General features: G+C 37.8%; 2 protein-coding genes across 3 annotated transcripts in view; one reads left to right on the forward strand and one right to left on the reverse strand.

Annotated features, from left to right (window-relative positions):
* The window catches only part of entpd5b (ectonucleoside triphosphate diphosphohydrolase 5b), a 40,845-nt gene extending 39,270 nt beyond the window's left edge, over positions 1–1,575 (forward strand). Inside the window, exon 14 of the mRNA XM_088089356.1 lies at positions 883–1,575. Within this exon, the coding sequence (XP_087945482.1) occupies positions 883–966 (84 nt within the window). The 3' untranslated portion in view covers positions 967–1,575. The remainder of the gene's footprint in view (positions 1–882) is intronic.
* znf410 (zinc finger protein 410) lies at positions 811–21,855 on the reverse strand. Of its 2 annotated transcripts, none has more exons than XM_088089354.1 (12): positions 21,708–21,855; positions 21,303–21,384; positions 21,156–21,207; positions 20,111–20,246; positions 17,734–17,919; positions 15,814–16,035; positions 10,652–10,811; positions 8,363–8,544; positions 6,252–6,341; positions 5,980–6,099; positions 3,272–3,391; positions 811–2,280 (listed from the first exon to the last, which is right to left on the reverse strand). In XM_088089354.1, the coding sequence occupies exons 3-12, from the start codon at positions 21,186–21,188 to the stop codon at positions 2,180–2,182; spliced, it is 1,350 nt and encodes a 449-aa protein (XP_087945480.1). In that variant the 5' UTR covers positions 21,189–21,207; positions 21,303–21,384; positions 21,708–21,855; the 3' UTR covers positions 811–2,179. The 2 variants fall into 2 exon arrangements, with proteins under 2 accessions (XP_087945480.1, XP_087945481.1); XM_088089355.1 differs by lacking the exon at positions 811–2,280 and adding an exon at positions 3,474–3,534.
* Positions 21,856–22,956: the final 1,101 nt, after the last annotated feature.

Consider the following 22,956-nt stretch of genomic DNA (forward strand, 5'->3'; position numbering starts at 1 on the left):
GGTTTTCTGCAGTTGGAGATAATTTAACCTTTTTGCCACACTATAGCCTTGTATAAATGAATAAAGAAGCAAGGCTATAGTATGGCGAAAAAAATCAAAAAATGACGCGCAAAAAACAGCTGAAAACTACCTAGAATAGCATGTAGAGTCATGTTATAGTATACAATGTTGAAAAAACTTCCAAAAATGTCCAGAAACCCCATAAAAAAAGCATGTTGTAAAAAAGACAAAAGAAGCAAGGCTATAGTATGGCGAAAAATTTCAAAATATGACGTCCAAAAAACAACCAAAAACCACTTAGAATAGCATGTAGAGTCATGTTTTAGTATGCAATGTTGAAAAAACGTCCAAAAACCCCATAAAATTGCATTTTGAAAAAATGACCAAAGAAGCAAGGCTATAGTATGGTGAAAAATGTCAAAAAATGACCTTCGAAAAAAAACCGGAAACCCACTTAGAATAGCATGTAGAGTCCTGTAATACTATACAGTGTTTAAAAAACATCCGAAAATGGCCAGAAACCTCATAAAATTGAATGTCGAAAAAATGACCAAAGAGGCAAGGCTATAATATGGCGAAAATTGTCAAAATATGACATGTCCAAAAATCAGCTGAAAGGCCTGTTATACTATACAATGTCTATACTATAGTATACTATGTACTTAACAACTATCGTACTATAGTATTGCTTTTTTGACCTTTTTTTCGACATGCTATTATATGACGTTTTGACGCAAGCTTGGAGGACATAGTATACTAAGACTTTATACAGCATTGCATTATTATATTGGGAAAAAAACACCCCAAAGCTTTGTTTTTTCATTTAATAAATACAAAAGGCATTTTTGTGATTTGGTCTTAGTTTTTCTTTTCTCATCCCAGTTGACTAAGAAAGTGAACAACGTGGAGGCAAGCTGGGCATTGGGTGCCACATTGGACCACTTCCACAACCTGAAGATCCACTGAGGAGAAGGGGGGAACAAACACTGCTGATGTAGGTTTTGTTCAATAACAAACACGGGTAATGTGTGCCCTCTCTGCTCATGGGACAGATTAACCCTCATGAGTTATACTTAACTTACTTTAAAAAGCAGTTATTCTCCAGTGTCAATATATCATACTGTAACTGAGCAATATGTTGCCTCAGACGAGAAGTGAACCACTGGAGGTAAACATTTGAGTGAAGATAATCTCAGTTAATGCAGTTTAGGCATTACTGAATGCACAATCTGTTTGGAATATTTTGAGATTTTTTTTGTTTTCCTCAGGCTGATGGACACTTTGGCCTTGGTTACATACATAAGTGCAAAGTCTCTTCAGGATGCTGCAATTGCAACAAGTAACAACTTCAATCAATCACAGCAACTTTGCCAGAAATTTTACTTACTGATCCAATATTTTCTTTTCAAAAAACAGCTGTGAAATCCAAGAGGGACTGTTTGTGATTTACTTTGCTATGGTAAATTTTGAGGGAATACTTCTCATACAAAATGATAATTTGTATATTATTACTCGCCTCATGTTCTGTCAAATTTTTCAAGAGTACAAGACTGGATAAATGACACTTGGATTGTACTGCCTGAGTTGTGTGGTTTAATTTTGAACCCCAGTGACTTTAATTTATCGAGGATGTTTGCTGCTTTTGGATTCTTCATTAACTGTAGAAGCATACGAGAAACCCAGGTTCTCCGCAACACAAGGTTAGTGATTGATATATATGTCATTTTGTGGGGGAAGTGTTTCTTTGATGTAATGAGTTTCCTCATTAGTAATATGGATAACATTTCTGGTACATTTAAATTTGAAAGTTGATTATATAAGCCATTGAAGTTTTTAAAAAATAAGTGGGACTGGTTTTACAATATATTACTGCATTGTATCCAGACTGCTTTTTACACTGAAAATGCGCATAACAATTCATGATAAATTTTCATAAACTTTTCAACCCGTCTCAGTATTTCTTTGGGAGTATTTGTTTTCAAAAAGTTGAGAAAAAAATGTTTCCACAAACATTGCCATTTCATGTGTCAAAATAAAACCATTGGTTGCTAATTACAAATATCTACAGGGGTGAATGTCGGCGATTAATCTATTTAAAGATAGAAGTCTATATTTAGTCCGCTGTTTGTGTGCTGCTGACACAGGCAGTGTGTAAAACTTTTTCATGATGGTTGTGAGACTACAGCAGCGCCACCACATCGTCTCCATATGCATGGCCTTCGGTTGTCATGGTCACCAATTCGTGTGGCTGAGAGAGAACAACCACTGAGTCTGCAGAACCTGGATTAACAGACACAAAGGGAGGTTCAGAGAGAGATTTTTCTTTTTACGTAAATCTGAATGTACAGTCATTAAATCAGACAACTTTCAAATCAAAAATAAGCTAGCGCATTGCCCTCAAGTTACTACAAGGTTTCACTTAGTCATGCAAAATTGAAAAAAAAAAAAGTCATACCATTGTCTGACGTTCAAAACTGCATAGAAAAGTCATAGTATAGTATGTCGTCCAAAATAGCACAAAAATGTCATACTATAGTATGTTGTCAAAAACTGCAAAAAAACAACAAAGTATGGTATGTCATCCAAAATAAAAAAGTCATACTATGCCGTCCAAAATGGCACAAAAAAGTCATACTGCAGTAGGTCCCACAAAACTGCATAAAAAAGTCATACTCTGTAATGTCCTTCATAGTAGCTTGAAAGTGTCATACTATAATATGTCGTTCAAAATTGCATGAAATAATCATGGTGTAGTATGTCATCAAAAACAGGTTGAAAAAAGTCGCAGTAATTTAGCTCAAAATATTGATGTAGTCATAGTATAGTATGTTGTCCAAAATATGATAAAAAAGTGATAGTATAGTATACCAAATAAAAGTCATCGCCCAAAATCCCCTGCAAAAGTTATTATAGTATGTCATCTAAAACAGTATGTTGTCCAAAAAAGTGACTTTGGACAGCTCGCTGACTTACAGCCAAGTTACACCAAACGATCAAGATCACAGGAGTGCGCCACAACTCCAACTCAACATCGGAAATTTGTCTGACAGTTAAATCCCTTAAAACGTCGTCTGACTTCATGCTGGCATGATAGTGATCAAAAGACATTCACAAGCTACGACTGAAAAACACAAAAACACACCACAAGTTTGACTCATTAACACTGTGAGCGTCACTAAATGATTCTTTACAGCAGGTTACTGCACTGTGACATTTCGTCCGCGCTGTCTGTTATTGTGTTTTCTCTGTCATACATGTGCAAACAGCCTACCTGGGGATCTCAGCATGGCGTGGTGAAGATTCATGGGCTCCACAGTTGTTGTCATGGTGACCATACTGTCTCCGTTTTCACCGTCTGCCTCCAGCAGGCTGCTTTGTGTCAAAGCCTCTCCTGGAAAACAGACAACGAACTTTAGCCTTTCCAACCCTCGACACAAAACAAGTATGAAATGGAAAGACGGGCTGCAACTCACCATTTTTCTCATTGTCAATGAATCTGTTGATTATTTTTGAATATTTAATTATTTGTTTGGTCTGTAAAAATGGTGAAAAGTATCAATCAGTGATTCCCAAAGCCCAAGATGACGTCTTTGTTTTGTCTACAACTTAGTTACATTCAGTTAATTGTCATACATGAGCAAAAAAACCTGAAATATTCACAAGCTGGAATCAGACAATTTCCATTTTCTAATGTTTTTTTTTTAACATTTGCTGCAACACAAAATGCCCCGAAGAACAGATAAAAAAACTGACTTGAATTGAGTTGGCTCCTGCCAACAACAGCCTTGAGCAGAGGCATTATGTTTCTGGGTATCTGTCTGTTCGTCTCTTTGTCCCACATGAAATTTCTAAAAAAAACGCCTCGAAGAGATTTCTTCAAATTTGGCAAAAGCATTTGAGTGGACTGATTTTGGTGGTCAAAGGTCACTGTGACCTCGTCCGTCTCATTCTTGTCTACGTGATATCTCAAGAACACCTTCAGGGAAAATTTTCAAATATTAACGTTCACTCGGACTCAACTATCAGGTGGTTAGATTTTGATGGTGAAAGGTCAAGAGTGTTTTGGCAAAAACATTCACGTTGGACTCAAGAATGAACTGATACAAATTTGGTGGTCGATGGTCAAAGTAACCATGACCATGTCCATCGCATGATGGTATCTCAAGAACATCTTAAAGGAATTTTTTTTTTTTTTTTAAATTTGGCACAAACATCCGTATAAAATCAAGGATGAAGTGATTAGAATTTGGTGGTCAAAGGTCACCATGACCTCACAAAACAGGTTTTAGGCAATAACATCACACAGAATTTCACACAAATGTCTATTATGACAAAATGTAGGGGTCGACTGATTATCGACCTGGACAATTTTGGGGCTGATATTTGGCATTTTGCCGATTATCTGTATCTGCGTTTTATTTAATGATCGCTGATAAAATGAATTAATTAAAAAGTAGCACCTCAGGGAGCTTTTTATTTATTTATTTATTTATTTTTAATCTTTCCAATTGAAAATTTCCAATTGACTTTATTAAAAAAGTTGCTGGGAATTTCCTGTATATGATGTTGAAAGTTTTAGTTTTTATTAAACATTTGTTAAAGGCATTTAAACAAAGTTTTGTGTCGGAGTTGATTATATTCCATATTCTAAATTTTGACATAAAGATTTATATTTTTATTGTAAATGCATATCGGTTCCAAATATCCGTTATCTATCTCATTAACTACAAATTATCGGTATCGGTATCAGCCCTGAAAAACCAACAACGTTCAACTCCTTCTGACATTGTTTATACTGAAGAGGTCAAAGGTCACCTTCACTGTGACATTATAATGTTCTGCAAAAAACTTACTCAGAGTCATAAGACTGAGCTGAATAATTCAATAGTTAATTAATCAATTAATCGCTGAAGCTCTAATGGAGAGCGATGCACACTGTACTTAATCCTCCGTCTCTACAGACAGGAAGTTTGAGAAATAAATATTCGAAACTGAAAACTGCTCATTATTGACTTTAAAGTTACCTTTTGACGCTTGTGTAAAAATGTTTGTTTGGGAGGGGGGTTGTTTTGAGGGCTATAGTTATTCCAAGACAGTCGATTTAATAATTCATCCAGTAACTCAAAGTGCCCCTCTGTCGAGAGGCTGCATCTTCCTTTTTGCTCTGCTTTTACAAAAGACCGGCCTCTTTGGGGAGGCTGACCCGAATAAATCTGCTGTTTATAATTAGAGCTTTGGCAGCGTTTCCTCCGTGGTGATTCAGCTGCGGAGCTTCCCCACTGCTACACAAATGTGTAAAGGAGGCAAATGTGCTCTCGTTTCACGCAAGAAAAAAAAACATATTTAAGCAGATTTTGTAGAATTAGACCATATGTTGGAACGTAAAGAGCTCATTGAGAGATGATTTTAATCTGAAGAGGTGCTGAAACTGATACTAAGAATAGATGCAGGAGCGAACTCTGGTAAATTTCTCGCAGCTGCAGTGGAGATTTACTCAAGTATCCACTCATTTATCTCTGTAATTTGTAAGGTGACGGCAGAGGGACGTTTGAGTGAGAAGCTCGGAGAGACAGATTTGAGCTGCTGAGCCGTTTTAACTCGGTGATTACAGACTTTTCAGACAAATTTGACCCCATCACAAGACGCCTAACAGGCCTGTTTCTGCAGCAGAGAGCTGAGCTGTCGCTGCTTTTGAGCCGTCTGAAATTCAGCTACTGGCACTGATAATAAAAAATTTGAATGATAAATTTTTAAGAGCTAAAAGTCATTAATTATTCAAGAAATGTCCCTAAATGTAACTTAAACCAACACTATCTCTATGCACTTTTTAAAATGTATGGGCTGCTTGAAGCTACACATCCATGGATTAGCATAACCACCTACTGCCGTGTGTGTGTGTGTGTGTGTGTGTGTGTGTGTGAGAGAGAGAGAGAGAGAGAGAGACAGAAAAAAAAGATAATGTGAGAAAGAAAGAAAGACCTGTTTCTCTGCTTTCACTGCTGAGCCCCTCCTCTCCATGTCTCTTCCTCATGTGGACGTTTCTGCTGCCGGACTGAGAGAACGTCTTCCCACAGATCCCACAGTGATGAGGCTTCTCACCTGGGAAACGCACACACAAAGACGCCTTGTGATTCTGAATTGATACAGGAAGCATCTCTCCAAGGTGCATGATGATATACTGTTTCTGTGGCACACTAATTACAAAAAAAAAGCACTCAGCTGTCCAGCTGTTGCCTCTCTGTCCCGCTCACCAGAATGTACGAGCATGTGTTTTCGTAGACTGGAATACTCTGCAAAGGATCGCCCACAACCATCTGCTTCACACAGAAAAGGTTTCTCTCCTGGAAGATGCCACCCACCACACACACACACACACACACACACACACACACACACACACACAAACAAACAAACACAAACACATTGTTAAACTTCACAATACTGACATTTAGTCCCAGTCCACAAAAAAGACCTTTAACCCCCACCACTTTGCTGTGCCCTCTCCATTTCGAGCATTTACGTAAAGGGGTGGTGTGTTTGGGCCCTTCAAACGGACCCAAAATTGACTGTTACAAACATCACAGGCAAGATGGCTGCACAAGCAACAAAAGAAACACATTTTCTTTATTAATAAAGATGTAAAAAATTAAGTTAACTATTGTATTATCTTAATTTAATGTTGTTCCAATTTATTGTGGTCCTCTTCTGTCTAACCATAACAAAAAAAACAAAAAAAAAAGTGAGTAGCGGGCTGATGTCCCTCTTTTTAATTAGCTAAAGTGGCATTGTTATCGTTGATTGGTGCATGACAGTCCTTTACTCTCTTAAAATTGGACATAACTCCTGCAGTTAAGTTGCTGCACTTATTATCGCTCCTCTAATATCGGTGCAGATTGTCAGAAGGGCCGTTAGGGTTGCCAAACGTTAGCCTGGCGGTGATGTGACACTGTTTTTTTCCTTTTCATTACTTGTTTGATCAACTGAAAGCACTGAATGTAAAAATGTATTTCACTGCTGGAAAAATTGAAAAAAGGCTGTCTGTGCAGTAAAAAGACACAAATACTGACATTTTTACTACATATATAGAGAAAACAGAGAACAACGGCCTATAAACACTCCTGCTGATGGGTTGCATAATGTGAGTTTGGACTTTTTTTTCCACAGGAAACTATATTGTGGCTGTCTGGCAAAAACAATCCGGATAAACAGTTTAAGGGTGAGCTAAAATATATTTCTGAAAACATTTTAGGCGAGAAAACGGTAACAGTGACAGAATCTTGGTTTATATTCAATCAGGGCTGCTTCATTTTACAGCTCAGGAAACATTATGTCATCCACTTCTCTTTCATTCTCATGTTACAGCCAAACAGGGCACGAAAATATGTTTCTGAAGACATTTTAGGAAAGAAATAGACAGTCACATAATCTTGGTTTAGATTTGATCAGCACTGCTTAATTTTACTTTCTAATCTGAGTTTGAGAGGGAGAATCACGTCTTTCTCTCTATCCACTTCTATGCGCTTTGTGTCTGTGGTGGCGGACATACAAAAACGCCGATGTACAATCTGAAGTTCGAGCAACCACCAAAACAGTCAGTGAAAGTCCACCGGATTTGAGCAAGGAGGGAAGTTTACCACAAAACATTTACACAGAGTACACCCATTACTTTGATACAAAGCTGGTTTAAAATAAGCAAAATATTCCTTTAAGATGTGAACAAATCACCAGCACCCATGCTTTTCTATCTCAATAGATAAATGTCACTGTGATAAAAATCATTCTTAACATAGTTGCAATTTTTTATCTAAATGCCATCTACGATTATAGATGACATATCAGGGTCTTTAAGTGTTTTCTAATTTCACAGGGGAAGATTTCAACCACTAACTCGTGTAAATCTGTTCTGAGAAAACGGGGAGTCGGGATAAAAATAAGAAATTGGATTTGGCCTTAATGTAGTAAACTTGTGGTGACAGCTGACCTATTTTGATGCACAAAAGTGTAAAAAAAAATAAATAAATAAATAAATTATTGCATCCAGCTAAGTGGATATAATTGCTCATGGAAAGCTGTTCTTCCAGACATATGAGCAAAATATAAACACTGTGCAGTGTATCTGGTCTGCTAACTGGTCCCTGGATAGAAGGAGCAGACTGCAGAACAGGCCATCAAAAATCTTAATGTCACCCTAAATAAAATATGACAGAGTACTGTTACTCATTGCAGCAGTGAAATGGAGGCGCCAGTGCTGCTGACTCTTCAAATCTGCGGCCACGACTGCACCGAAGATGCATTAAATGAGCAGAGTCAAATGGCCTGAGTCAGTTATTGCCTCCAGCGTGTTTCTCACGCCGGTCCCCACCTGTGTGTATGCGTCTGTGGTTCTTCAAGTTTCCAGCCGTGGTGAACTTCTTGCCACAGTTCTTCTCCTTGCAGATGAAGGGTTTCTCGCCGTTGTGCGTCCTCATGTGAACCTGCAGCCTCTGCAGCACGTAGAAGCTCTTCCCGCAGCCCTCTGCGCCGCACCTGAACATTCGGTCGTTCCTGGGAGAACACGTAACCAAACAAACAAGCCTCAGTGTCTCCTGTGCGCACGTTTCATTTGCAACAGCCCACCACAAGGTCAGACGGGGCGACCACAAATAGATTTCCTGCGCTGATGTCAAGAGAGCTCCTGCAGAACAAATACACGCTTCGCTCTGAGCCTCAGCTGTGATTCTCCGGCTTGTCTGCCTCCGCCATAAACAACCTGTGGAAAACATCTCAACAGCCAACACATCTGTCTTTGTGATGAACAGTAAACCCAACATTTACTCTACCACTCTGACAGGAAGACGGCAGGATGAACTATTTCATTAGGGTTTTAATTAATATTTACTCTGATTTCTCCAGTATTATACAATAAAAAAAATGTCGGTAATATAATGAGTTCTTTTTTTAGAAAATACGAGTTCTTCTGGTCTTTTTAATTTATTTTTTTGGTAACATTTCTTGAAATTGTTTAGACAAAACTTTATTTTTTTTATGCTGTAGATTTGTGGTGCTTTATAAGCACATGAGGGCTGGTCATATGTTTGCATAAAACGAAGGCACAATTTTCACGCACGGAGAACAAAAGCACTTTAAAGCGACTTCAAACATCTGCGTTACATTTTTTTTTTTAAGTCAATACTGACTTAAAGATTTGCACTTTGCACATATGAAACTTAAAGTTTTTATGCATGAGTTATTAATTAAATTTGTTATGTTGGTTTTTACTTCTAAACAAACGAAAAATTATTCCCATAAATTTTTATCCCCAATGTTATTCTGAAGGAGTTATCTGTCCACTGCGGTGGACATCATACATCAATAGTAAAACAAGTGATCTAATAGATGTTACTATCAGTCCAAAAAAACATTACATTTACAGTGTTTACTAAGAGTCAATGGTATGAATACTTAAGACTTAAAACAACAACAATATTAAAACAACAAATATATTTTTTGGACCTTTATTAATTTCCAGCTGAAGCATGGTGTCCACCGCAGTGGACAGACATATACCCTTTACTGGAGCTGACAGATGTATTTTTGGTCCCAGAAATACTTTAATCCACTTTTTTTAAAACTCATATATTTATTTTCTACCATCTTATATAGTTGACAAATATTTTTCTCCAAGGTTTTCTCAAAATGACAAAAAAGAGAAAATAGAGTGAAAAAAATCAAATGAAACTGTAAAAAACACTTTTGAAGTCTATCACCAGGCGGTGTATCTATACATTTTGATTCTGAATATATGAAACTATGTCAATACTCATTTTTCAGTAGTACTGATACATCTGTACCCGCTGTGCTTTCTCTTATTGTTTGTTTCCTACAGTCCTGCTGCTCTCTGCTACTAACCAAGCGAGGAAAAGTCCTTCTCATGTACAGATTTGTTATATATGTCTATTTATTTATTACTTGTATCTTCCTAATGTAAATATACATCGAGATGTGTGTGCAGGCTGTGACTACTAGTCCTTCCCACTTAGCTCCTCAGTAGTCGGGCCTGATACCCTGGACATCAGTGATGTTTTTATTTATTTATTTATATCATTATTTCTGCTTATTCTTATTGCAAGGCACTACCTTTACTAATGTTCTATCTGGGATTATTATACTGTATTTAACTGTCTGTTATTTTCTTTTTACTGTACATTTCCACTGTTTCATAATTACACTGGTCCCTTGCAACCCAAGAAAGAGGTCTGTGGGATGGGGTAGGATTGACTAAATTTTATGGTTAGGGTTAAGGTTCTGATAACTCTTTGTAAAAACAAATCCCAAACTTGTTTAAAGAAAAGAAATATAAAAATGTTACTTGTATGCCCTTAGTGTCAATTTTTTCATGGTATCTAAAATGCATCAAATAATAAGATTTTCTAAAGTCCTGTATCAAAGTTAAAAATACAAATAAGGAGTTGTGAAATTGCATGTATAAAAAAGCTGACTGATGTACTTGCTTGCATTCATTTTTGTCAATTTGGAAAATGTATGGAATAGCAATGGTTGAACAGTGTTGAATCTGGAGCTTGAGCGACCGTGTGTGTGTGTGTGTGTGTGTGTGTGTGTGTGTGTGTGTGTGTGTGTGTGTGTGTGTGTGTGTGTGTGTGTGTGTGATTACCTGTGTGTTTTGAGGTGGTATTTGAGATGAGCCGGCCAGGTGAACGTCCTGCAGCAGCCCTCAAACGAGCAGCGGAGGATCTGCTTGGAGAGGGGGCGGCTGGCCCGAGACGGCAGCTCTCGCTTGTCCCCGTCCGCTGTCAGACTGTGTGTGTGGTCACCTAGGCAACAAAAGAGGAAAGTGAGCTGAGGTCCTGCAGGAAAACAATTCAGGACTGCCAGGTGGCCGGCCTCTGGAGCCCGGCTGTATAAAAGCTAATCATCGAGTGCTGAGTGAGACCTGCCGAACAACTGTGGCCAAAAGAACACCACCCGAAGCTGAACGCAATCACTCCCTTTTCACCTGCCCGGACTCCCCGCGCTGGATGCCTTTAACAGGCCAAATTTTGCTTACGGCGTGCTGGCAGTAATGCCCCAATAACTGACACCCAGCTGCTGACAGAACTTGTCTAATCTACAGCGAGTTAGTGGGAGGGCGCCATTAAACAGGCTCAGATAGTGGAGGTTTAATCCACCACTGAAACCACTTACAGGCTGCTGCAGACATTCATTTAACCAAGTATTTTAAGCTCCTGTTTAACCCTTTGACAACAAAACACAACAGTGAAGCAACCAAGAAAAGTCATGCAAATTGCACAAAATTAGACTTAAATTAAATTGAAACGCTAGGAAAAAAATATCCCCAAACATTTAGGATAATATTTATAATCTATTATTATTAATATATTGTTTTTGGGTTTTTTTTAAGTCTCAAAATTATCATGACTTTTTAAGCACATTTTCAAGTAATTTTCTTGGGTTTTTTTGTGTTTTACTTTCCTTTAAAATAATGTTTCAAAATTACTTTTTAAGTACTTTTTCAGGTCATTTCCTTGTTTTTTGGGCTATTTTTTTAAACAGTTTTCTGTTTGTTTGTATTTAATAATTTAAATTATTTTTTAATTGTTTTCTGCACCCTCAGCCTGGAATTGAAATGAAACTCAAGGAGCTGGTGTCGTTGATTGTTTTAAAATCTAAAATGAAAGACTTAGAAGCAGATTTAATGGGATGTTGATGTTTTTAGTCTATCTGGTTGTACAACTGACTCCCAAAAAGTTCTCTTTTGACTTACTGATAATTCTCTTTTAATGCACATTTTAGCTCTTGTGAACTGTATTTTGTCTCCTTTTGTGTTTCTGTCTGCAGCTTTGTGTTATGACTGCTGACTGTCTTGGCCAGTTCTTCCTTGAAAACCTGACCAACCCGGTTAAATAAAAGTTAAATAAAATACATTTCTTGCAAAAATCAAACCAGTTTGCTCAGGTATCAAAGAGTTAACTGGGGCAGAAGCTCAGAATAAGACATTTGTATTATGTGTAAAACACTTAATTTTGGGCGCTTTGATCACATCAAAGACGTCCACGCGGTTTAAAAAATGTTCCTTCCTTTGCCAGCTGTAAATGGAAATATAATGAGGTCAACGATAAATGTGGATAAATCACAGGGATGTAAGAACTCCTGCTGTGCTCTGAGAGTCCATAGGCTGCGTGATAGCCAATATATAGTGACAGCAGCGTAAACACACAACACGCACACTGAAGCAGCATCTCAGTAAAGCATCATAAACACAGAAAACAGATCCAGGTGGGGAGTAAATAAACCAGGAGCGGGAAAAAACTTCACTCTCGTATCACTTTTCTAACAAGGACCTCTGGCTGCAATTCGGCTCAGACGGAGTTCAAAGATCAGAGATGCAGCGGGGAGTCATGGTGCCTTGAATGTCATGGGCAAATTCTTTATCTATCAGGCCGCCTGTGGAGGGAAGTTAAAATGTGCTCTGATGAAGTGCTGACTCCTGGTGTGGGTCAACAGCTTTCTGCGGCGCTGTGAGCTGCAGGAAGTGAATGTGTGTCTCAGATCAGAGTCCACAGCTTCGCGGTGAAGAGAGTTTAGTAACCGACAGGTTAAGACATCATTTTGGCAAGTGAGGAAGCCGGAGTAAACAACTCTTTACAATCGAAGCAGAGTTTGGAAAGATGTTTTTTAACACTTTTTTTTTTATCCTACTAGATTTAGAAACTTTTCGAATCTGTTTGCCTGCATGAGTATGTTGGCAGAAAGCTCCCGTCCTCTCTTCAGCCAGTCTCTTTAATGGTTTCTGTATTCTGGGAGATTTGGTCATTTTACAGGCTGTATCTCCCAAAATAAAAACACTGAGGGGGAAGACGGGTCAACGACTCAGGTCATGTGACATCAACATTCAAAAATATATTCATCATAGGTATCAAAATTTAAAATGTAATCCTACGTGCACAAAGTTGATGGCCATGAGGTACCTGTTGTTGTTGTTTTTAAGTTTATATTTTTTGGGGGGGTGGGGGGTTAATTCTTTAAAAAAATAAGTTTTTTAAGGATAATTTTGTTAAAAAATAATGCTTTGCTTTTTTTTACAACTTTTTGTAAAAATTGGCAATTAATGTCTGTATCTCGGATGACCGAGATAAGTATATAAAATAAAAATAAGCAATAATCACTCACAGATATATTTGTGTTTTTAGATACAGATAATAATATAAAGGTGTGAAACATCAATTGTTATTTATTTTCTATTTTTATTGTTTTTCTTCCTGTAGCCACTGCACCAGATAAATTCTCCACTCCACTAAACACGACTCTGCATGTGATATTAATAATGTCGGAGCACCACAGTGAAGATGAGTGAGTGTAAAAACGGGAATTCACTGTTTTGTTTCTAAATGTTAACAGGTCGTTGTTTATCCGTTATTTATTTATTCATTTTTCGAGCATTCAAAAAATACTGCATGTAAATAACAATTGTTTTTTTCACTTTTAAATAAAAAAAAATGCAAAACATGAAATAAAGCAGCTAATTAATTGTTCATAAAATGTTCAAAAAGTTTTCAAATGAATTATTCAATAAAATGCAAAGTGTTATTTATACCCTAAATGGGCACTGTATCTCAGTGAGATATGAAGTGTAATTTGGAAACTTAAGGTTGTTTTTTGAAAAAGAAAAAAAAATCACAATATTCTGCTATTTTAGCCTATTTAGATTAGAAATTATTATCTAATTGAGTGAGAATTTTAACTTTTTATGTTCTTTTAAAAATATTTTTAAAAATCAATTATTAAATCTGTTGGTGATAATTTTTATAATTGACAACTAATCAATTAAATGTTGCAGCTCTTTGTTTGTTTTGGACAGTGCCAGGCTAGCTGCTTCCCCCAATTTCCAGTCTTTGTGCTAAGCTAAGCTAACTGGCAATAGCGTCATTTTTGGCGTACAGAGATGAGAGAGATATCAATCTTCTTATATAACTCTCTGGGGGAAAAAAACTAATTAGTATATTTCCTAAAATGTGGAACAACTTAGAACCATCAAACATTTTTCCTGATCACCTGTGTGTCCTCTCTCCTTTATCTTTCTGGTTTCTCTCTGCAGGCTCGTGCCCCCTCTCTCCTGCATTAGCCTCGCCACTAAATGCACATTAAATCATCACAGACGGCACCACAATATGTGCTGAAGCTTTATCGTTTCACCATAGTTCTGCATTTAGACCTTCACTGGATGTTTGCAGCCAGACTTTTAAATCTGTGCAGACAAAGTTACAAATTCACTCTGATCCAGAGACGAATGAGGAGAAGTGTTGAACACAGTTTCAGTCGCTGCTGATTTCGCCACATTTTCATCTCATCACTGACCTCGTTTCTCGTCTTTCTGTCTTTGATGTGTGCCGTACGGAGACCGGCTGATGTTATCTCACCGTAGAAATGTGAAGCTTCCTGTACACAGACTAAATTTCTTATTTATTTTTGTTTTACTTTGTAGTCGTAAACCTGACGTTACATCACAAGCTGGATGTGACTCACGTGCATGAGGCACCGCACACATCCACCGACAACAAGATCAGCGTTCATCTGGGCAGCTATTTTAGAATTAGTCTGCTTATTAGTTTTTATCTCCAGTTTTAGTTGACCACAGTCATTACTTTTAGTCCAAATGTTGTCTCTCTTTGAACTAATCAAATTGGACTAATGCAGGCATCGAATATTAGAATCAAGGCGACAGGTTGTGTGATATTTCATTTCAACCTTTTTTTTTAAAAAAACTAGAAATAATTGCTACACATTTACAAAATTTCTCCATCAGCGTTTCTGACAGGTTTAAAGGACGATTTAAGAGCCCACACTGACTGACTGTCATTTAAAACACTTGAAATCTTTGAGACCAGAAATTACGAAACTGAGACAACTAGACAACTATTTGTAAATCAGCTTCCCTTTAAACTCTGACTTGTCTGAATGTTTGATAAAAGCATGCAGTGTAATATCACTGATAGTTTTTAGGCTTGGCTAATTCATGCAAACAGTGAAGTTCAATGACGTGAACATCAACAACCAACATCTGCGCTCTCTGCGGCTTCAAACAGGAAGCAGCAAACTGGGAGACTGGGAGCTGGTAGACATGGAGGGAGCGAACCAAACAATTCTCAGTTTCGTTGCATAAAAGGAGAAACTAAGAGGAGAAACTGGTGGAGTTGTGGAGTAAAAAAATGGTCTGTGTTTAACTCGAATCTGATCCAACTTCAGCACTTATTTTAGTGAGAAATTTTCATTTTTGAAATCTCTCATTCCCACGGTCAAGAAAGAAAATAGTGACCCTGAAAGATCTGCAGTCTTTGCAAAATCAAAAGTCTTAAATGTGAGGGTGAATCAGACTGAATTTTTCCTCTTTATGCTGGGCATCAATCTGGAGGTTTAAACTCAAATCTCCTCTCAGAGTCTGTTATGAAAAAATAATTCTGAGTAAACATGGCTGCTTATTTATGGTCGAATTACAGCTCAAAACTGGCTGAAACACCCAGGTGAAAACTATTTATTGGTGTTGGTGCTCGGGGCTCATGTCATTATGGCATTAGGAATCTTGTCTCAACAACAAAAAACAATAAACATACATTTTGTAATAGTTTCCATCATCAAAGATCTATTTTTAGCTTGTCAGCGTCTCCTCGTGGTCATGGAAAAAAATCCCGACATAGTTTTTGTCAACAAAGTTACCACTGCTTCATATAATGTTATAAAGAGCCTGTTTGACTTTACTTTCTTGTGTGCTGGACCACTAAACCCGCTTCCACCAGTGTTGATAAGAAGATGTGACTTTACCGTTGCTGACGCTTGCAGCTCTGGCGTCCTGGCTGGCTTTGGCATCTCTCGCAAGCTGTGCCCGCGTGGCGGCAATCAGGCTGTCGTGTGCCAGCTCCTGAACCCGCAGATACCAGGGAGCACTGCCATCTATGCCGTAGTCGCCTGATGAGACCCCCTCATCGTCGTCCTCCCCGGCGCCATCTGCGGCGAAGATCAGGGACTCCGAGGAGGCTGTGATGCCTGAGAGGGAAGAAAAGGCAGCAGGAGAATCACTGTGAAACCAGGAATTTAAGGCCAATGTAACAATCTGCATGATCATCAACGGCCCGAGCCCCTCCAGCTCTGAATTCATTATTGTCCTCCCATCGCACTCAGCAATTTAATGTTTTATTCTGAAAGGCTGAGAGGATGCTGGCCAACACACATTCGAGAAACACATAAAAACAATAAAAAAAAAACAATCCCTGTTTTTTTCCAGATTTGAAGTTAATGTAACAATAGACAGAAAGTGATCCTGCCGACTGAAAAGCCTTTTTTCTATCCTTCACGTCGCTCACTGAGTCACAGACAGAACACGGCGCGCCGCACAAAAGGTGCATGTCAAGAGACCAAAATTAATTTTTTGACTCTCCTGCCAAGGGCTGATGAACCAAGAGAATGTGCCTGCCAAGGATCATTTCTTTCAGCCAAAATAATTCACAGTTCCTCATGAAAATGTGTCACCCCATTTCTTTTTAACGCTGTGTGTAGAAGCGGGAGCCGTGCAAGACACACAAAGGACTGACACCAGATCAGATTTAGAGTCTTAATGCAAAACTTTTTTTTAAAGTGATGTTTGAAATCCATCAGGAAGTGACTCAGGAGGAAAGTTCGGACTTTGGCACACGTGTATAGTTAGAGACACTTTGCTGATTTTCAGCCAGCTTTGTATCATAACAATGAGGGTAGTGTGTGGAAATGAACTGTGGAAAATTCCCCGCCATCTTCATCTGCTCATCGCCCAGCTCAAATTTTCACTGACTCTTGGGATTGTTGCTGAGACTATCGATTGTACTTTTGCACTTTTGCACTTTTGTACACCCGTCCCTAAAACGGACACAAAAAATATGTGTGGAATAAGTGGATTGAGACGCAGACGCCGCTCTCTCTTAAATTCAGACCAAACACTAAAAATAAGCAGTGCTGATCAAATATAAACTACGTTTCTGTTACTGCGTTACCTATTTCATACTAAAATGTATTAGCTTATTACTTAACTGTAACACCCAGGTCACACCGCATGCATGTGCAGTGTGTGACGGCTTCTAAACTGCTGTGGCTCGCACGCTTGCGGTGTTTACACTGACTAACGTTTATGGGGCACTGCTGCAGAGCTGCCTGCCACTATAACTACTTTATTTCCACAATGAAATTATTGAATTTCCAAAAACATTAGCGCCATCGTATTGTCAACAACATGGTCATGCAAATATTTCAAAATAAAAAGTCTTGTAACTGAGGGGGTTCTGCTGACAGAAATGTTGTCAAAGGTGGGACAATGTCAGTGTGACCATTAAAACACCATTTTCACTGTCTTTTTGCTGAAAACTACAATCGTCATGTGGTAAAACTTAACCCTGAATACAGATGTACGCAGCTGAGCAGCGGTGTGGCTGCTGGCGGGCATATTCTGTGTCAAAATGGACAAACTTGCATTGCATCACCCTCCAAAGATGAGTGCAGTGTGGTGCAGTGCATGCTGGTATTTGTGGGTTTTCTACCTCTTGAGCAAAAGCGAATGCCACATTCTTTTCACTCTGTTTTGTCTGGTCATGTAGCACCATTTTAAAAATAAAAAATAAAATTATTTGTATCTTTCTACTGCGTAGACAAGACAAGTTTTATGAAAAGACCATCTTTCCAGCAGTGAAATACTTATTTTAAGGGTTGGTTTCTTACCTTTTGCGAGGTTCAGCAGGACGTAGGAAGTGCTGTCTGACTGTTGGAGGTCATGGAGGATGGGTGGGGGGCTTGGTGAGGCCCGTGGATGAGAGTGAGTCTGGACCACCAACGGGCTTCGCTCTGACACACCTCCAAACTCTGACAGCGAGGGAGACGTCTCCGGCTCATGGCTCAGGCCTCCGTCTGAGGAGAAAAGCAGCGTTTATTCATTTTAGTCCAAAAACACTGCAAATTAATATCCAAACTATGGTTTACACTGTAAAATAGAAAGCACTGTGATTGCTTTAGTGGCATGAAGGCAGACTAGCAAAAATATAAATGTAAAAAATAACATTCTCAATTATGTAATAAGCACAAAATGTATTCAACACATAAAAGGCTTCAAGGATACACATAATGTAATCTGTAAGAAATCACTGAATATTAAAATATCAGTGTTTGTGCTCAAGAAAACCCCGCAGGGCATGTTTTTATATATAAATACATACAATATTTATGACTAGATCCATCTGCGCACACACACATAAACATATTGGGCCTCATGAAGGACGGACGTGATATAAGAACAAATTCCTCCCTTTGGTTGATATCCAACATTTTTTCTTATTTTGTTCACCTGTGTTTTGTTGGGGGTTTTTTTTAAACTATATTTATTGGTTTTCAGGTTTACGGGTAAGTTGAATGGTGATCATTTTTGTGTTTTGCATGCAAAAAACCCAAATGGACAAAAACTAAATAAATCATTTACAGTTGTTCGAGTTGTTTAAAAATTCCTTATAAAAAGATGCTCTGATGACAAATACTGTAGTAAATACAAATGCTGGTAAACACCGTCTGCATGCTACATGTGAGGATATTCAAGGCTTACGTTTAGTGTAGAACAAAAAAGAGACGCCACATTTTCTGAAATTTGTCAGCAGATACTCCAATGATTTATGAAGCTGTGCAAGCCATGCATATATTTCAAAATTAAAAGTTATCAACTGAAGGAACAGAAACATTGTCATAGGGCTTTTATTTTTAAATGTAGCCAGGAGTGATTGAGTAAATCTGATGCATTTGTTTTTCTTCATGTCTGTGATAGATAAAGACCTAAAAACCTGCATTTCATGTGATTTTTTTTTGTCATTTCTTAATAAGTTGCTCACTGCCTTTTTCTTATGTTCTTGAAAGAAATCAAGCCAAATTTAGAAATCTACTTAAGATCTTTTACAGCCTCTCTTTGGGGCATCCCTCCAATTTTTCAGCATGTGCCAGAGTCTTTGCACACAGCACATACATCATACAGTGTTTAGGGGGTATTATGTATGCTTATAAGTAATTTATGATCAAGTGTGATTCATCATTCAGCACACATGACTAATTTGGATGGTTAGAAATGTTTGGTGCATCTGGAATTGAAAAAATAAGATCATGCAAGAGAAATGTTGCTGCATGAGGCCCATTTAGCCTCATGCAGGGCAGGTTTTGTGCCGTGTGCAAAGACTCTGGCACATGGCCGAGACTGGAGACATGACACCAAAAAAGTCTGAAAGAACTTCTGCAGTAGAGAAACTTATTTTTAGCTTATTTTTTATTGTGTTGTACAACAATTTGTGGACAGTGAAAGTGAATGTTTTTCTCTTGTCTTGTTAAAAGTGCTCTGGACCACTCGTAAAATGTTCTCTTACCTAAGAGAAAAGCAAAAATAAGAAAACGTTGGTGAATCCAAAAAAAATCATTGGGCACTAACACAATAAGAACAAATCCTGGATACGAGAGAAAATTTGTTCGTATATAGTTTCTTACATGAGGCCCATTGTGTCATAAGTGTCAGCTGTCCATCCAAACAGAAAAGCTGCGGATGTTGAAGTATCCAAAACAACTAATTAACTATTCTCAATAACAGAGTGAGATTGCTTATTTGAATAATTCAGGTTGAGAAGCAACGCTGATGTAAATCTCCTTGATCCAACTCTGAAGGGCAAAGAGGTGAAACAAGAAAAATACCCATGAACATAGAAAAGTGAAAAACTGTGACATAAATAAAAAGGTGTAGATACAGAGAGCCAGAGATATTTTAAACTTAGTGGCTGAGGAGAATCTCTGCACACCTGAAACAAACGCTTGCACAGGCGTGCTGCTCATCTGCACTTATGCAGAGGTGCTTCAGATAGTAAGGTTTAAGTTTTTGGGAAAAAAACAAGAAAATGTGAGAAAAACAAAGTTTTCTTTACAAATGTAACATAACAAATGGTGAGTGACTAATATACAAATGATCACTTTGTGTGGAAGAATTCCTTTAAAAAGATTCAAACAACATGTGAGAAGTAGTAGCTGGTACTGTTGGTATTTTGACCTGCGGTTGATAAAAGATCAGTGAGCAGCTTCTGACCTGTTAGCTCCAGCGGGCTGCACAGCGAGCTCTCAGCTGGAGCCAGCAGAGGCAGGCAGGAGGAGTGTTTAGACTCCGAGTCCTCCAGACCCTGCACCAACGGGATGGACGCGTTCTGCACAAACTGCACCAGCAGCTGAGAGGTGAAACACAGAGAGCCATGGCATGATAATACTGCTTGTTTCTTACATTTCATGCATTATTCTGAGTCACAATGATATGGGGAGTAGCAAAACTAAGAATGCAGACTGTGGCTAATAGCTGTGTCACAGTTGGTGGTACCAATTATAAGCACTTCTAATGTAACGTTACGTTCTAGTTTATTTATTTAACATAGACCATGTAAGTAAAGCAGCAACTTCTCCGTTCGTTCTCAGTAGAACTCAGACAGCCAAGTCCAACCTATTTACCATTTCGAAACAAGTGGTGATGAGACAGGAAAAAACAGCCGAAGTCACAGGGCTGCTGCTGAGTTTATTTGAAAGACAGCCCTTCACTTCAGTGGAGTAGAGTTGGTTTAGGTATGCTAAGAATTAAGTCTAAAATGCCCTAATAACAAAAACATTAATTAACAAGGACTCTAGTTAACTGTTAAGATTCACATGACAAGTTATATTGTAGAGAAAACTTGCAGTTTGTGTAGGTAGTGTCAGTCAAAGAAAAAGCTACATTATCAGACATACAGGACAGGAGAGAAACCTTATTGAAATAAGTTATCAAATATAATTTAAACAGCCAGCATCAGATGAGGGGTCATACAAATCAGTGAGTTGCTCAATTTGGGGCAAAAACAACATAACTTTTTTCACAGTTTTCCATGTCATTTCTTTTTTTCTGCATCAAATAATTCAGATTCAGACAACTTTATTTATCCCAAAGGGCAATTCAGTTTTGCAGTCTACCAGACCATACATAGAGAGTAGTATCGATAAGTATCGATACTGATAACCAGCACTGGTATTAGTAAAATCGAAAAAATACCCATCTCCACTCACTTTAAAGTATCCTCCCTCAATAATAAGCATGAAAATGATAACATGATTACCTCTGGTTTGGAGTCGAGCTCATCAGAAAGCATGGGTCACCCTGTGTGAAACCTGTAGAACAACAGGACAACACTGATCAAATACACACACAAACACACACATATATATACCTGTGTACTTGCTTAACTCGTGTTATCCACACTCACCTCAAATTTGCCAAAAGTGAGATTCTGCGTCGGTCATAAGCGCAGGCTGCAGGTCATCTTTGTGCCAAAACCATCGCACAACCTGCGATCAAACAACAACAAACAAAATGATCCGGTGAACATCTCGGCTCTGCTTGCAAACAACGAGTAGCTACAAGCTGACAAAAAAACACTAAAAACTAACAAACATTGCAGCTAAATGTAGCTAAAGCTCCGCCAGAGTCTGAGCTGTGCTGTTGAATCAGGTGTTGGAGTTAGCTAGCAGGGTTAGCAGTTAACAAACTAGCTACCGGAGCTAACGGACGGACGTTAGCTGCCCGGTGTTAAAGTCCGGCACTTAGAGAGACACCGAGCGCTCATTTAATGCCGTTAAATCTTTAGTAACTTTCAACTAACTCATTTTACCTGGTTAATGTTTTGAAGCTAAGCTAAAGAGTGAGAGCTCCATTCCTCTTCTTCTTTGAAGTTTGACGGCATCTTCACCCACTTCTTCTTCTGTGGTTGCAAACAGGATACAAACCAACATTAAAGGTGTTATACCGCCCCCTATCGTACCGGAGCGTAACAGCAGGACTTGGCGTGTTCGTGCATATGCCATACATTTTGGCAAGGTTGTGTATTTTTGTTTAATTTTGGAATTTCCAGCTTAGTTTTTACAAAAAGTCTTGAAAAAATTAACTGAAAATCATTACAGACTGTTAAATGCAACAAATGTGCCATTGAAACCCATTCAAAATGCATTTTTTTTTTTATCCCGCAGTCACCAAAGCATAAAACATGTATTGTATTATTTCTGGGTGTCATTCTGGGCTTTTGCCTTGGAATTTGTCATGTATTTTATTTTATTTTATTATTTATTTTATTTTATTTTATTTTATTTTATTTTATTTTATTTTATTTATATTAGCCATATTAGGCATATGGAGAAAATGCATGCTGTTTTAACTAGGTGCGCTGTCATAATTAATATTGCTGCAAATCACTGACAAATCCCAGGCTGTGAATTTTTTTAAAACTTTGTATGTAGTATATTGAAATTTTTTTTTTCATCTAATAACATAGTGGTACTATGACAAAGATCTTAAATTTAAAGGGTTTAAATTTTTTTTTAAATTAATGAAAACTCATGATTGGGACTGATGTTGGTTAGAAATAACTAAATGAAAATAGAAAATAATATCAATGTATGATATTTTTAATAGACTGATTCTGAAAAGTGCATATTGTGTGCAGAGCCATACCAGTGCATGTGTGTAACTCAGATCTGTTAGTTGTGATGCCTCTGGTTTCAACCAGTTTTTTGTTGTCTGTTTTAGTGTTGCTGCTCTTAAATTTCTAAAATGGTACTTTTTTAGTTTGTTTAGATAGTAGCTGTGTTGTTTAACCAACTAAAAATTGTTTTTCTTCTTACGTTTTTATATTTTCATGTTACAACCTATGGATAAAACAAGAAACTTTCCTTCTTTTTTGCAAGATATTTCATATTATAACAAGATGTTTTGCCACAAAAATGTAAAATAAATAAATAAATAAATAAATAATATATGGCTGGACCGTGTACAGTGGTTCCCAACCTTTTTCCTTCAGGAGCTTCTTTACTATCACTGAGTACACTGAAGACATATCTTAGGTATATTTTATATTAAATCAAGAT

The sequence above is a fragment of the Plectropomus leopardus genome, chromosome 16, assembly GCF_026936395.1.
Source record: "Plectropomus leopardus strain MGB_pleo_1.0 chromosome 16, ASM2693639v1, whole genome shotgun sequence".
Taxonomy (NCBI): domain Eukaryota; kingdom Metazoa; phylum Chordata; class Actinopteri; order Perciformes; family Serranidae; genus Plectropomus; species Plectropomus leopardus.